General features: G+C 38.3%; 1 protein-coding gene across 1 annotated transcript; it reads right to left on the bottom strand.

Annotated features, from left to right (window-relative positions):
* Positions 1–11,297: 11,297 nt before the first annotated feature.
* LOC129764774 (uncharacterized) lies at positions 11,298–12,022 on the bottom strand. Its single transcript, XM_055764244.1, has 2 exons — positions 11,886–12,022; positions 11,298–11,831 (listed from the first exon to the last, which is right to left on the bottom strand). The coding sequence occupies exons 1-2, from the start codon at positions 11,997–11,999 to the stop codon at positions 11,373–11,375; spliced, it is 573 nt and encodes a 190-aa protein (XP_055620219.1). The 5' UTR covers positions 12,000–12,022; the 3' UTR covers positions 11,298–11,372.
* Between the last annotated feature and the right edge of the window lie 4,334 nt (positions 12,023–16,356).

The following is a 16,356-nucleotide window of genomic DNA, read 5'->3' as shown; positions in this document are numbered from 1 at the left end:
ACTCTGGAATATGATAAGAACAGCAGGTTCGTGTTTTTTTTTTGTTTTTTCAATTAATTGAATTTGTAAAGGTAATCCGCAATGTTGTTAATTTTAGCAACATGATTTACCGATATCACGATCAATCGCACAAAGATGGTGGGGTGACTTACACTAACGTTATGAGTAAATGTTGAGTATGTGGAACAATTCGATATCGAGTCCGAGGAGTTATAATGCTAAAACCCAATTTTTTTTTATTTTACTACTGATCTGATTGTTTCATTACCTACTTGAAGATTCAAATGAAGAAATGTAGGTAGTTATAACATTAAAAAACGCAATTGCTTCTCTTTGATTCGTTTCACGAATCTTGGCTGCAAAGCGAAAAGCCTATTAGGAATCAATTATTCTAATACAAATTCAATCGGATTGGTTCCAAATTTATTGAATATGTAACATAGTTCATCATTAAAAAAAAAATATCTTTTTATTTCATTTAGAAATACATACATAACATGTATATATATATCACTTTTTATTTTGATTCGTTGTGCAACGTAAACACTTCACGACATTCACTAAGACGCGACGCGAGACAAGACAAACACTTATTGTTTTTACTATTAAACTGTTTAAAAATTTCCTTAAGTGTCGACCGGTTTCGGGCGCGAAGCTACCCATCTACGAGACAATGTCCGACTCTCATGTCATGTCATGTCGGACATTGTCCCGTAGATGGGCAGCTTCGCGCCCGAAACCGGTCGACACTTAAGGTAATTTTTAAACCGTTTAATAGTAAAAACAATAAGTATATATATTTAAACATAAAACAAAAACAGACTCCAAAAAAGAACAATAATCCATAAACAAAAATGAAACAACTTCATCTATATATATTAGGCTGTCAAAAAAGTCCTGCGGTATTTTTTTTGAATTTTCATTTGTTATAAAATTAGTTACAATCATCTGTTTTAAGTCAAATATGCACCGTTTTGTTCGATGACTTATTCCCAACGAGATGCCAACTTCATAATACCCCTGTTATAGAAGCTCGCTTCCTTATTGGCAAAAAACTCGGATAGCCAATTTTCACAGGTGGCTAACTTGTGGCTAACTTCTGACTACCTAGCTCGTTCGCCATTAACAAAAACAGGTGATAGTCACTTGGTGCAAGGTTCGGACTATACGGCGGATGCAAAAGAACCTCCCATCCGAGCTCCTGGAGCTTCTGGCGCGTCACCAAAGAAGTGTGTGGTCTGGCGTTGTCCTGATGGAAGACAATGCGGCCTCTGTTTATCAAAGATGGCCTCTTCTTTATGAGTGCTACCTTCAAGCGGTCCAGTTGTTGGCAGTACAGGTCCGAATTGAGCGTTTGGCCATAGCGAAGCAGCTCATAATAGATTATTCCTTGACAATCCCACCAAACACACAGCAGAACCTTCCTGGCCGTTAATGAGGGCTTGGTCACCGTCTGAGCCGCTTCAGCGGACTTCGACCACGACCGTTTGCGCTTCACGTTGTCGTAAGTGACCCACTTTTCATCGCCAGTCACCATCCGCTTCAGAAACGGGTCGATCTTGTTGCGATTCAGCAGCGATTCACATGCGTCGATACGGTCAAAGATGTTTTTTTGCGTCAACGTGTGTGGCACCCATACATCGAGCTTCTTTGTGAATCCAAGCTTCTTCAAATGGTTAATAACGGTTTGATGACTTATCCCCAGCTCTTGGCCGACGCTACGGCTGCTACTATGCCGGTCTTTCTCGGCTAATTCAGCGATTTTGTCGCAATTTTCGACGACAGGCCTTCCGGAGCGTGGCGCATCTTCGACGACCTCTACACCAGAACGAAAACGTTGAAACCATTGTTGTGCGGTGGAAATGGAAACTGTATCGGGTCCATAAACTGCACAAATTTTATTGGCAGCTTGAGATGCATTTTTGCTTTTGTCATAGTAGTATTGTAAAATATGTCGGATTTTCTCTTTTATTTTGCTCCATATTTGCGACACTATAACTCACGAAGGACTTAACCAAACACAACACTGTCAAGGACTATATTATAGCACGCAAAAATACCTTTCTAACAAGCTATAGTATGACTCGATACAATGAATACAACTAGAACTACGCGCTTACAACGACACCTCGCGGAAATACCGCAGGACTTCTTTGACAGCCTAATATAAAAATGGATTTCTGTCTGTCTGTCTGTCTGTCTGTGTGTCTGTCTGATTCTTATGGACTCGGAAACTACTGAACCGATCGACATGAAAATAGGTATGTAGGGGTTTTTGGGGCCGGGGAAGGGTTTCGTGATAGTTTGAGACCCCTCTACCCTCTCTAAGGGGGGCTGCCATACAAATGAAACACAAATTTCTGCATTATTCGAGAATCAATCAAGCAAACGCATGTTAAGATTTTAGGGGGCACGAAACGTTTCTATAGGTAATAGACACTCCTCCCCCGTCTCTAAAGGGAAGAAGAGGGAGGGGTCTGTGTCTGAAAATACAGGTCGGACTCGATCATATATAATCGCAATTTCAATTTCAACGTTAATCTTCGAATTCAATACATAATCGAATCACAAAAAGCTATTTTTCTATTAATGTTTAACATTCATACATTAACGAAAAAATTGTTTTCTTGAGATTCGATTATGTATAGGTTTTGAAAATAATTGTTGAAAAAAATGGTCGACTATATATAATCGAGTCCGACCTGTAATCTGATATTAAAATTATGAGTTTTGGTAGAATAACTAGGAATTTTTTAGTAAAAATAAATTCAACGGGGTCGATTAGAAGATCAATCAATGAACAGTTCTGCGATTAGACTCATGAACTTGCGCTTAGTAAGAAAACGTGAATGTTTGAAGGTATTGATAAGAAGAAACAAAAGTTCGCCGGGTCAGCTAGTGTTACATAAAATGTATGTATGTATACAGCAATTCCATGCCAAACCAATATAACGGTTCTCAGATTTCCCTTATTGCTATATATTATGGCGGGTTTACACTAGGGAGATCTATAGCTATAGATGGATTTATTCACCTGAAAATAGATGTAAACGGGTACAAATATGTAAATATGATACACTTATTCGAGGTATATATAACTTGGATAAATTCAGCATATGTAAACGCTTGTGAATTTCTCACTGGTGAGAAATCACTAAAGTTGGATGCAGTTCTACTTCAGGTGAATAAATTCACCGAAAATATGAATATATTCATTATAGAAGTTCACGCTAGTGTAAACGATTGATGCGATTTCTATAAATCTCATCATATTTCTTCACATGAATATATCCCTAGTCTAAACCCCCCTTTAGACTCGTATTTTTAATTTTTTCATGGGTGCCATGGAACAGAACCATCTTTTTTCACGGAAAATTGAGAATCACTATATCGGTTCGGCAAAGAATGGTTGTGTATCGACTTCGAAAAAAAAAATTGCCGTTATAGCGAATCATTTTAGGCCGTAAATCGAAAATGTGCCTTAATTGAAGAAGGCTGCTATAGCGAAATGCCGTATTATAAAGAGCTGCCGTATAGCGAGGTATGGGTGTATTAGGAAACAATAAGTTATTTATTTATTTATTTAGAAAGTTAACAGGCTAAACATAAATGCCCTATTAATTCAAGATAAAACTACTTATATACTAATACTACCAACTAAATACTTATATGTTAACAATGAAGTGTATAGTGCTATTAACTTTGAATGAGAGCAATACAGTACAATTTCTTGAGGGATGAAAAACAGAACTACACAGGTTGAAAACACGACACATACTATTTACAGGTTCGTTGTATCCATAATTCGTTCGTGTTGTGGGGAGGTACAAAACGTTTTGGGAACGCAGATACCGGCGATTGATGTTGAAATTTATCAACCGGAGGAGCTCAGGACAATCAATGTTTGATGTGATTAAATCTGATGTGAATAGCGCTTTTGCGACATCTCTTCGAGCAACTAATAAGTCTAGCAGTTTGCAACGGTCCTTGTAGCTGAGAGGTTTCAGTGGATCAGTCCACGGAAGATTACGTCGAATGAATTTTCGCTGAATTGATTCAATTCGCTGAATACTATTTTGGTAATACGGAGACCACACTACGCAAGCATATTCGAGAGTCGAACGAACCAGCGCACAAAAGAGAGCCATGATGCAGTGTATATTTTTAAAATGTTTGGTCACGCGAAAAATAAAACCAAGAGTTTTCGATGCTTTCGAGCAGAGATATGATATGTGCTCTCGGAATGTTAATTTCGAGTCCAGTATAATGCCGAGATTTTTGACGGTTTCAACACGGTTCAATGTTTGGCCATGTAGCCTATATTCATAGTTTATCAACGTTCGCTGTCGTGAAAATGAGATTGCCGAACATTTCAATGGATTCAAATTTATTCTGTTAGCTATGCACCATTCGGCAAAAATATCCAGTTGATCTTGTAGTCTTGCAGCATCACCAATGCAGTTCACTGGGTGGAACAGTTTAAAATCATCTGCATATGACAGTTTGGAGCATCTCAGGCTAAAGTTTATATCGTTGAGATATAGCAGGAAAATGTACGGACCAAGATGACTACCTTGAGGGACATCAGATGTGACTCGGAAGGAACCAGATATTGTGTCACCGATTTTTACAGACATAACGCGGTCAGTGAGATAGGAACGTAGCCAATTTAAGAAAGGACCATAAAATCCAAGACTTTGGAGCTTAGCTATTGCGATATCATGGTTGATAGTGTCAAGCGCTGCATAAAAATCAGTATATACAGGGTCAATTTGTAATAAGACACTATCGTTATAGGCATGTGATTCAAATGTAGATTTAGCTTATAGCAAATAATACTTATGATTGTTGATTTTCGAACGATGTATGAAGGCTGTATGGAACTACGTCTGTTATGCGAACAAACATTGATTTTTTGGAAACGTCAAAATTGCTCAAAAGTTTTGAACAAAAAAAATTTGTTTGCATGTTGAGCATACGTATTACATTGCGTAGAATACAAAATGGCGGAAAAGTCGATGTTGTTCATTTTGTCGCTTCCGTCTCCTATACAAACATAGGCAGTGTAGAAGGGGAGGTGGGGGTAAAATGGACATGTTAAGAAAAACTTCAATTATATCTTTGGAAACTTATGTTTCCCAAAACTTTTATGCATTTCTTGCAATTCAATATACTGTTCTTCTACCTAATTGGCCGAATATTTTACAAAAAAGGGTTTTTCAATGTTTTTTACTCAAACTAAAACAGACCGAAAACTACAACATTTTTATCGATGCGGGTAATATGGACATATAGTGGAGGTAATATGGACAGTTTTGGGAATGATGGAATGATGGATAAATCGAATTAATCCCCCTAGAAGTGATATCGTGCTTTTCAGCAGTATAAACGGACAGACCCTCAACTATTTTGCTTTTGGTTCCAGTCCACATTCGGTGATTTGATTTCCATTTATAGACGCAGGGCATTACTTAGGTATAGATTAAACTGACTTTTCACAGTTCATCTCACTCTAACTGGCAACTGTCCGTTTTACCCCACCAGTACAATTATTCCAATAATTTAAATTTTCCACTCAAAAATGAATTTACTTTTCCGTACCCAATATCGCATCTCTGTTAACTCACAAACCGAAATATAACCATCAGCGAATTGAATTTTGATATTAAACCACTCAAACTGCTTAATATCGAAGCAGCTAAAATTACATTTGATTTTCGATACATACGATTTTCGGTTTTTGTTTCCCTTTTCCACTTTTGATCAGTATTCATTGCCATAGGGTGGTTTAAATATTATAGAATAACATGTAGAAGGTGTTCTCATTAACAGAAACTCAAAACACAAATCAAGCGCCTAGATGCAAATTTAGTCATAGCAACATCGCCGATTTGCCGTGTAGGGAATATGTTGTTGTAAAAAAGGTTCCAAAGGTTCCAAATATAGGCTGACCAAATAGTTCAGGAACACAAACGATACACGTAAGCAAAAAAAAAAATAAACAAATGCAAATTTTCGAATAAAAAATTATGAATAAGTGAATAAAACCAAACAATTAAACATTCTTAGAATTACCTACTTTGTTCTCTACAACGAATTTTATTCGGTCATATTCAGATGATGGAAAGACTTTGCGGAGTAGATCAGAATTTTTAGAAATTTTATCATTGTCACATTCCAGGTCGAATTTTTGTTGCACAATTATTTTGCCTGTCAGGGATTCAACATTGTGTCGCGACTTTTCCGTTGCCCACATAATGTTCATCGTACAAAAATCATTTCAACTGGACCGTTAATACTAGGCAGACACAAAATATAATTATAAATCTTCATGAACTCCTTACACTCTAGAAATATGTTTTCCATTCCAGAAAATATAATCGCCCAACGATTTGCAACTAGCACAGATTCTCATCTCATTAATTATAATTTCTCTGATCATTGTCCAACAGGCATACAGTATGTTTTTATCTATCTCATTTTATGTTTATTTTTTCAAATGCTACTTTCAATCTCCCATTTATACTTTAGTGCTTCTCCTAGGTTCTTCTTCTTCTTCAATGACACTAACGTTCCTAGAGGAACTTCGCCGTCTGAACGTAGTATTACTTGCGTCATTTTTATTAGTACTTAGTTGAGATTTCTATGTCAAATAACACGCCTTGAATGCATTCTGAGTGGCAAGCTCTAGAATACGCGTGATCACAGTGCAAGTCGGTGCAGTTAATCCTAGGTTAATCTTCCAATTTTCAATGTAGTCCAACATAATATCGTAGAAAATTTTTCACCTCTCTCCAATTCCGCGAGTACCCTGCGCTCACCATGTAGGGGAACCACGGGTAATACAGTGGGGGTAATATGGACAGTTGGTTGATTTCTATAGTCATAATTTGAATTTCTGATTTCTCGTAATAAGAACACCTTCTACATATTATTCTATAATATTTAAACCACCCTATGGCAATGAATACTGATCAAAAGTGGAAAAGGGTAACAAAAACCGAAAATCATGCATGATTCCGCGTGTGGATGTAATTTAAGGTGTTTCGATATTAAGCATTTTGAGTGGTTTAATATCAAAATTCAATTCGCTGATGGTTATATTTCGGTTTGTGAGTTAACCGAGGAGCGATATGAGGTAAGTACGGAAAAGTTTTGAGTGGAAAATTTAAATTATTGAAATAATTGTACTGGTGGGGTAAAACGGACAGTTGCTAGTAGGAGAGAGATGGACTGTGAAAAGTCTGTTTAATCTATTCCTAAGGAATGCCATGCGTCTATAAATGGAAATCAAATCGCCAAATGTGGACTGGAACCAAAAGCAAAATAGTTGAGGGTCTGTCCGTTTATGCTGCTGAAAAGATTGGATTAATGGATTAATTCGGGTCTTTCATCATTTAACAGATATTCGGGATGAGTTCACCCCTTGGTTGAATGAAATTATTCCATTCGCGATCGATAAACCTCTACGCTTCATATATTACAAACCTGTCCATATTACCCCCAGTATATTTCCATATTACCTGCATCGTAAAAAATGTTGTAATTTTCGGTTTGTTTTGATTTCAGTAAAAAACAATGAAAAACACGTTTTTGCAAAATATTTGGCCAATTAGGTAGAAAAACAGTATATTGAATGTTTCTTGCAATTTTTGTTCAATGTTTTGGGAAACATAAGTTTCCAAAGATATAGTTGAAGTTCTTCTTAACATGTCTGTTTTACCCCCACCTCCCCTACTGTTCCACTTAGTCTTACCACCTTGCTCATTGCGCTCCTCATCGTCTCGAACCGGACGGATTCCCGATAAACATCATTTTTGCAGGATAATTGTCCGACATTCTTGCAACACGTACTGCCCAGCGTATCCTTCCAGCTTTGATCACATTCTGGACACAGGGTTCACCGGTGAGTTGCGTTAGCTCGTGGTTCATCCTTCGCCTCCATACGCCGTCCTCCTGTACGCCGCCGAAGATGGTTCTTTACACCTGTCGTTCAAAGACTCCGAGTGCTTGCAGGTCATCTTCTAATATTGTTCACGTTTCGTGCCCGTAGAGGACAACCGGTCTTATGAGCGTTTCATGCAGGGAACATTTCGCCCGATTGCTAAGTCTGTCTGATCTTAAGTGTTTGTGGAGACCATAGTAGGTACGACTCTCATTGATAATGTGTCTGCGGATCTCGCGGCTGGTTTCATTGTCAGACGTTACCATTGAGCCAAAGTAGACCAATTGGTCCACTACCTCGAACTCATCGCTGTCGATCATTACACTGCGACCTAATCGAGTCCTGTCGTGCTCGAATCCGGAAGCCAGCATGTATTTGGTTCTAGACGCACTGATTTTGAGTCCAATTCTCTCTGCTTCGTGCCTAAGTCTGGTATAATGTTTAGCTACCGTCTCAAATGTTCTGCCGACAATGTCTGCGTCATCAGCGAAGCAGATGGATTGACTGGATCTATTGAAAATCGTACCACGCAAGTTAAACGCCGATCGTCTCATAACACCCTTTAGCGCAATGTTGAGACAGCAGGTAAGAGAAACCAACACCTTGGCGAAGCCCCCATGCGGGACTCGAATAAACAAGATAGTCCACCCGATATTCGCTCACAGCACTATATTCTATCCATTGAGCCTCAACCAGTCTCGTCAGCTTCACGGGGAAGCCGTTTTCGTCCATGATTCCCCATAGCTCTTCTTGTGCTATTGAATCATACGCGGCTCTAAAGTTGTTGAATAGATGCTGCGTGGGGACTCTGTATTCACGGCATTTGTGGAGGATCTGCCGCAAGGTGAAGATTTGGGAAGTCCGACCTTCGATGAGGCCGGTATGATACATTCCCAAGAATCTGTTTGTAAGTGGTGATAGACGACGGAAGATGATTTGAGAAAGCACTTTGTAGGCGGCATTCAGGACGCTGAATGCCAAAAAGTGTTCATAGTCTAGTTTATCGCCTTTTTTGAAGATAGGGCAAATAACTCCATCTTTCCGCTCCTCCGGTAGCTGTTCTGTTTCCCAAATTCTGACAATCAGTCGATGCATACAATTAGCCAACTTTTCCGGGCCCATCTTGATAAGTTCCGCTCCGATGCCTTCTTTGTCAATTCATTTATTGTTCTTAAGCTGTTTGATGGTACTCTTAACTCCACTTATCGCTGGGGGTGGTACATTTTCATTATTCACTGCACCAACGTAACCGCTTCCATCGTTATCATGGTCTCTGCCTGTACGCAATTCAGGTGTTCATCGAGGTGCCGCCTCCACCTTTCAGTCACATCACGTTCGTTCGTCAGTATACTCCCATCTTTATTCTGACACATTTCTGCTAGTGGCACGAATCCTTTTCGGGATGTATTGATTTTCCGCTAGAACTTTCGCGTCTCATGAGATCGTTGTAGCTGTTTGAGTTCTTCACACTCCTCCTCTTCCTGGCGGCGCTTCTTTTCCTGGAAGAGATGAGCTTACTGTCTCCGCTTCTGTCTATATCGTGTAGCCACCGTGCACAGTACTGTTCAGAGTCCCACGCTGGCACGAGGACAATGATCAGCGGCCTTTGACATGGGAAACAGAAACTGTTTGAGCCGCATCATCAAGTAAACAGACGCTCAGAAAGGCCCCCTTCCCTGTTAGCATACGACCAAGATCCCACCGGGGTTGGTGGGGTTCATCACGGTTAGTCGTACCCCAGTCGGCACCGCGAGGAGGTAGGGACAGGAGTTACTGGACAAGAAGCTAAAGGACCACGCATGGGATCTACATTATGCCTGCGGGTACACGATGTACCGATGACACACTTTGTCCAGTCGTTTACCAACCAAAACAATCGTAAAACAGTTGAATATCGCCAAAACTTCCATGTGTGATGCAATTCATACGATTCCGTGAGCGGAACAGCGTAGCCCGAGTGGCTCAAACGAAAAGTCGTAGCTGAACTTAAAAACGTCAGTTTAATTGGAAAGCGTTGAGAAACATCAAAGCCTGATGCCGGTACCGCTCGTAGTACTATTCGAAGGATCCGTTTGCGAGCAGGCTTTCGTTCTTACCGAGCAAGCAAGCAACTAATCAGAACGTTGAAGCATAGTCTAGAGTCCAAAACTGGCGCTCGTAGATTGTACGAGCAGGTTCTGTTGAGTTACCATGGATATCTGCTAGGAATGCATTTCGGACAGCTGACCAGGTAAACATTGAACTTAGACACGGTACTAGAAAATGTTCCTGACTTTGAACTCTCTAAATCCTATTCTCTATTCTCTACTCTTTACTTTCTACTCTACTCTTTACACTCTAATACCTACTCTATATTCCTCACCCTCTACACTCAAAAACGATAGAAAAAAATTATGTAAAAACTCAATAAATGTGTGGTACACCTCTTCTTGAATGGCATGGTTCTCAGAGGAACTTTTACCGTCTCAACGTAGTACTACTTGCCTCATTTTATGTAGTACTTTGCTGAGATTCCTTATGCCAAATAACACGCCTTGAATGTATTCTAAGTGGCAAGCTCTGGAATACGCGTGATCACAGTGCAAATCGGAAGAAATTTCTTTGACGAACTGTAAACGAACACGAACCACCGGCAAGATATATTTGAGGCTAACCTTTCGACCACGGGAGAAGATGGATTATGCTGTACTGTCCACGTTCAAAGAAAAACACTGTCCATGTATATTTTGAAACATTTTATTTGTGATCATATTAATTTATTTCATTCAACAAATATTGAAGCAGCATAGAATATATCTTGAAAAAAAAACATATAGCATCCAGGTTTGTCCATGTCCATACGTCCCTCGTTGTAGTCTTGCATCTATAAGAAATAGTTTTGTTACAATTTTGCAAATAGTATACATGAAATGAATACTTACATCAAATATCAATTGTGTTGCTTCTTCCTACGCTCCTTAGGATTCGTTGTTTTGCAGGCGTCAACTTGCTGGAACAGGAACTCAAAACATTTCATGCAAAAAAAATAAAACAATAATTAAATCTTCCACGAAGAAGTTCTATGAATGAATTGTATGCGATTTACGATCTAAACTAAATATAACAACCTAACAAACAATTGAAAAAGCATAAAAAGTCTGATATGAAAATATAACATTAAACACAACAACAAAAATTGCAACGAAAACCCAATAATATACACATAGCATAACAATAAAAATGATAACAACTAAATATTCAAGAGAAACAAAGCATGAAACCAAACGGAAACGAAAACAATAAAATATATAAAATATCAACTAAACTCATGACAAAAGCTAAAGTACAATTCGTGCAACGAAAACAGGATCAAACAACAACAAAAAACAAATAAAAAACAATGCAACACAACAAACATTCACCACCTCATTTAGTTTATACAATTGATTTAAAATGAATTAAAAACCGATTCCGCCACCTCGCCCACCATGAATAGCATGAATCGGAAACAGAATCGGTTTATTAGGCTTACGCCTTTTTTAGCCTTCAATCCCTGGTTGTCTTGCCGAAGTTTCTCGTTCTCTGCCTTTATTTTCAAGAGATATCTTTCAGCTTTTATGTTCATAAAAACTGGATAGTCGATCTCCGAAATATTACCTGGTTCCCAGTCACATTCATCTTCGTCATCACCCTCTAGATGCGCGTCACTGGGAACCAACTCCGGAGGAGTTATATCCTCGATCCTCCCTATATTAGAATCAATGAAGTTCGCATACGATACCTTGATGTCACTTGGGACAAGCTGCGGCGATGATTCTTCTTCAATCCACATCCACCATCCACTGTAGTTGAAAAACCATATTTGGTGTTTTTTCTCCTTTTGTTGATCGCCTACATTTCCAACACCCTAGAAAAAAAGATTTGTTAGAACAGCCACACTTTCTGAAATGATTTTCCTTACCTTCTTCGAAGTACGATCCTTTTCCTTCCTAACTCCAGTCTCCTGACTGACCCAAGAGCATATGGGAATCTTTGGTATTGACGGAATTCTTGAAGTAAGTGGTCTTCGCTCCATTTTGGCTTCTGGTGAGAATTATAGTTGCTTCTCTCATGTAACTATAAACCTCAGTGAGCAAAATCGTCGCATCAACAAAATGCTTGCTTCGATTGAAAATTAAAATTCGGAAAAAGGATCCCGGCCTACTTTTGCATCGATTTTCATTTTGACATTGTGTCTTGTTTTATTGTTATGTTTCGCGATATGATTTTTCACGCAGCTCGAAAATAACTTTCTCCCAGTAATTGTAAGTGAATTCTCATCGAAATATTGTTCAAACTGTTTTCAAACGTAGGACTACATTGAACAGAAATACATAGGGCGTACAGTTACTTTCCTAGGTTTGCAACCAACCTTGTTTTTAATGAGAACAAATGAATCCAATACATACGACACTTAACATTTTTCAGGTACACATGAAACTGCACACCAAAGCCAACGGGTTCTTCAAGTGTGATAAGTGCAGCAATACGTTCGAAATGGCGGATCAGCTCAAATCCCACTTGCTGGAACACCCGATCGATGTGGAGAAGATTTCGGGTAACTTCAAAACGTTTTGTTTAAGGTGAACGCCCTATGGAAGCGCATAGTTTGCATCTCAATGAGACAATAGTTTGTGATTGGACGAAAGTGTTTCGATAAGAATCTGTGTTAACCCGTATCCGTACTATATACATATGCCAATATACACAAGTGTTTTTAGATGTTTGAAACATGTACTATTGTGATCGTATTAGCGAAATAAATGTTGTTGTATATAATAACGATAATACATAAAACATGTTTTCTTCAATTGATTAAATTATAACAAAATTTTATTATCGAAAAAACTCATATAATAAATACATATTCGGCTAACCACTGTTGCATACAAAAGTTCAACTTTTTGTATGTATAACTTTTTTTGTATCGGCAAGCCAACGTAAAGTTCTTTTCTCTATCGATATCGAACGGTTAAGACTAGAGGAGGATTCATAGATTCAAAACATTTGGAAGGTTCACCAAGCTATCCAACTTATCACAATCATTTATAGTTTCTCAAACAAAAAAGATTAGCATTGAAATCCCACCTGAGAACGCTATCGTAACATATCATATAACAGCATATTTCGAAAGCAAAACGATTGAATTATTGTTCCAAATTTTCATCATTATGTGTTCAAACTCGAATATCTGAATATCCAGATATCTGATTAAAATATGATGATCCGCAAAGTTGTTGTAAAAATTACATTTTAAATACACTGTTGAAAAATCTCTTTCAAAAATTCAATTTCATATCAAAAACTTTTATCTCAAAACACCCCCCTTCAAAATATTTTAAATATATTTTTATTATAAACCGCTCTAAATTAAAAAAAAAATGCCATGTAGAAATCAACAAAATGGGGATTTGATTTTTTAGGAATTGAAGAAATTTCGATACTTTGCGAAATTGTAATCATTTATGAAAAATGGAATCTACTTGCGATGTTCAATGTTCGTGCAAACATGAAAAACTATTATTAACGATTTATGGTAGGAACTATGCCATCCCACATTTTTTCCCAAATTCATTGCGACCGATCCCACTTCCTTCCAAATAACAATCAACGTTTAGCTAGCTCTGACCATCTTATTTTTTTATTCTCTATTTGAGAGGCTTTTAGACTCCTGACTGGTTCGCCTACGTATCGATGGCAGTGGACAGGCTTGGTTAGAAATAAATCATTTCACATAAAATGGTTTCATCAAAGTTGAACTTCAAATGACAAGAAAATTACACATATATAAGAACATTTTAGAAAATATTTTAACAAAATAGATTACTGGACTAGAAGGCAATGATGTCTTCGGGCCATGGCTCCAGGCTAGTGGAGAGGGAGCCGTGCCGCTAAAGATATACTCCGAATCGATATTAGCGACTCGATAGGTTCTGACGTCAGTCATATCCGAAAAATGCCGACCGTCTATCAGAACATGGTCGATCTGAGATTCTGTTTGTTTTGGTGACCTCCAGGTGTATTGGTGGAGGAATTTGTGTTGAAAGAAGGTACTGCGTACGACCATATTCTTAGAGGTGGCGAAATCGTACGTGATCCACTTTTCATCACCAGTCACCATCTTCTTCAAAAATGGGTCGAGTTCGTTCCGTTTCAGCAGTGCATCGCAGGCGTTGATTCGGTCTAAAGGATTTTTTGCGAGTTAAATCTATTCGGACGTGGTATACTTTTTAAAAAATATCCGTCTTCATTCGTGGTTCGATATCAACTGATTTATTTAATAAATTAAACCCTAGCTACAGTTCTAACTGCTGATGGTGCACTCCTAGCGGTGTGGTCATCGATCGAATTCCATCCATCGCCATCCTCAATAAATACGCCGATCGTAACAAAATCGATGTCGTCCGTTTTTTGTCTTCCTTGCTGTCTCCACGTGCGATGCTTGCGTCAGCTTGTTAGCAGTGAGCCTCGGTAGCTAACTTGCGTCAACTCGTGTGGCACCCATACATCCAGTTTTTTCCAATCTTCTGCAAATGGTTCCAAACAGTTTTATGGTCTATACTCAGTTCCTGGCCAATCGAGCGAGTGCTCACATGCCCGGTCTACTTGTATGATTTCAACGATTTCATCGTTTTCCACGACGATTGGCCTACCAGTACGGGGTGTATCTTCGACAGCCACTACACCAGAACGAAATCGATCAAACCAACGCTGTGCTGTGCGAATCGTTACAGTATCGGGTCCATAAACTACACGAATTTTTTTGGCCGCCTTAGTTGCAGTTTTACCTCGCAGGTAGTAAAAACGTAAAATATAGCGAATTTCTTGCTTGGTGGACTCCATCTTTGACGAGCTATAACTTGATACTGAAAAGGACAATCACAACACTGTCAAAACACTGTTTGTAGCACAGAATGTCGTCTTTAAATAGCCGTATAGTATGACCCGATGCGATAAGAACAACACAAGATATGTTTAAGTGTTGCCATATATTGACAATATACGACATTTCTTTTTCCCCAACCCAATATATACTAGTATATATAAACATTTTTCCTCAACATTAAGGAAACTGATTACTCGCAGTCGACTCGAGTTTAGGAGGGTGACCTATTTTCTTTAGGAAAAGGAATTCTAAATTTTGATGTTTATTTTTGTTATCTAACCTAAGAAAAACGTAAATTAAAGGTTCTAATGAAAAACCTGTTTTCGAATTATTTCCTTTTTTAACAGGAGTCGGAGTTGGAGTCGGAGTCAGAGTCGGAGTCGGTACTAATAACTGGGGGGAGTCGGAAAAATTTTCTCCGACTCCACAGCTCTAGTTTTGTTTAGCTAACAATAACTTACACACGTTAACAAGTTTTATGTTTTATAAGTAGGGGAGGTGAAGGAAATACGCACACACTGAGAAGAACCTAATTGATATCTTTCGAAACTCATGTTTCCTCAACTTAAATGTAGTTCCTTGCAATTCAATATACTGTTTTTCGAATTAATCGGCCAAATGTTTTAACAAAAGTGTTTTTCAATGTTTTTTACTGAAATTAACCCTTAGCGGTCGGAATTAATTTCCCTTGAAATAGATCCTCTTATCTATCCACACTAATAATATTTTGTTTATACCGAGTACTGTTTGATATGATGCCTAGGACTACCAAAATATGTGAACGGTAGAATTGGCAAACGATCATTGTATTTTACATTTCCCTCTGAAATTATACCACATCACATGTTTACGTAGTTCTCGAATCACGAAATTTCATTCACCTATAGTATCAGAAATGACTATTTTCCCAGGCTTCTCAGTTTAAAAGTGCGCTTTAGCGAAACGTATTCCGGTCTGCACAACGACAAGCGAGTACAGTCCAGGCACATTGCACAGCTCGGTGGGAACAAAAATACCCCCGACTTGCATGTATATTTTCAAAGCGGATTTCTACAGGTGCATCGATTTTGAAGTCTGTCTTGGGGAAACCGTAAATCAGGCCAATGAAACTTGGCAATTAGGACGCTTAGATAACGCTAGACATTTTACAGTTATTCAATTGTTCATCTCAGGAAAAATAACATTTTATTATTTGTGATAGACGCGGAGAAATATTTCCTGTCAATTGATGCAAACATCTTTCCGATCTATTAAGAAATGTGAGAGTTATAAGCATTCGAAATACGGGTAGGGTTAGCACGTAAAACGGCAGAACAAATGTATGGGATAAAAAGAAGGTCTTCCAGTTTTCATGAATTTAAACCGTTTAGAGATTAGCGAATTGTAATGTATAGCATATCAAACAAATCTTAATTTTTGATTCGATTGGTATGCAAATCATGAGAATTCGTTCAGAGTGAAAATAGTTATTAACGTTAACTTTATTTCATAAAAACGTGATCTGTTT

This window comes from Toxorhynchites rutilus, chromosome 2 (assembly GCF_029784135.1).
Source record: "Toxorhynchites rutilus septentrionalis strain SRP chromosome 2, ASM2978413v1, whole genome shotgun sequence".
In the NCBI taxonomy this organism is placed as follows: domain Eukaryota; kingdom Metazoa; phylum Arthropoda; class Insecta; order Diptera; family Culicidae; genus Toxorhynchites; species Toxorhynchites rutilus.
This window is presented reverse-complemented; position numbering and strand designations above follow the sequence as displayed.

Excerpts from the sequence above, each read along its gene's own strand:
- LOC129764774 (XM_055764244.1), bottom strand. The coding sequence starts at position 11,999 with ATGGAGCGAAGACCACTTACTTCAAGAATTCCGTCAATACCAAAGATT. Across the intron at positions 11,832-11,885 it reads AGGATCGTACTTCGAAGAAG|GGTGTTGGAAATGTAGGCGA; the intron begins GTAAGGAAAATC and ends CTTTTTTTCTAG.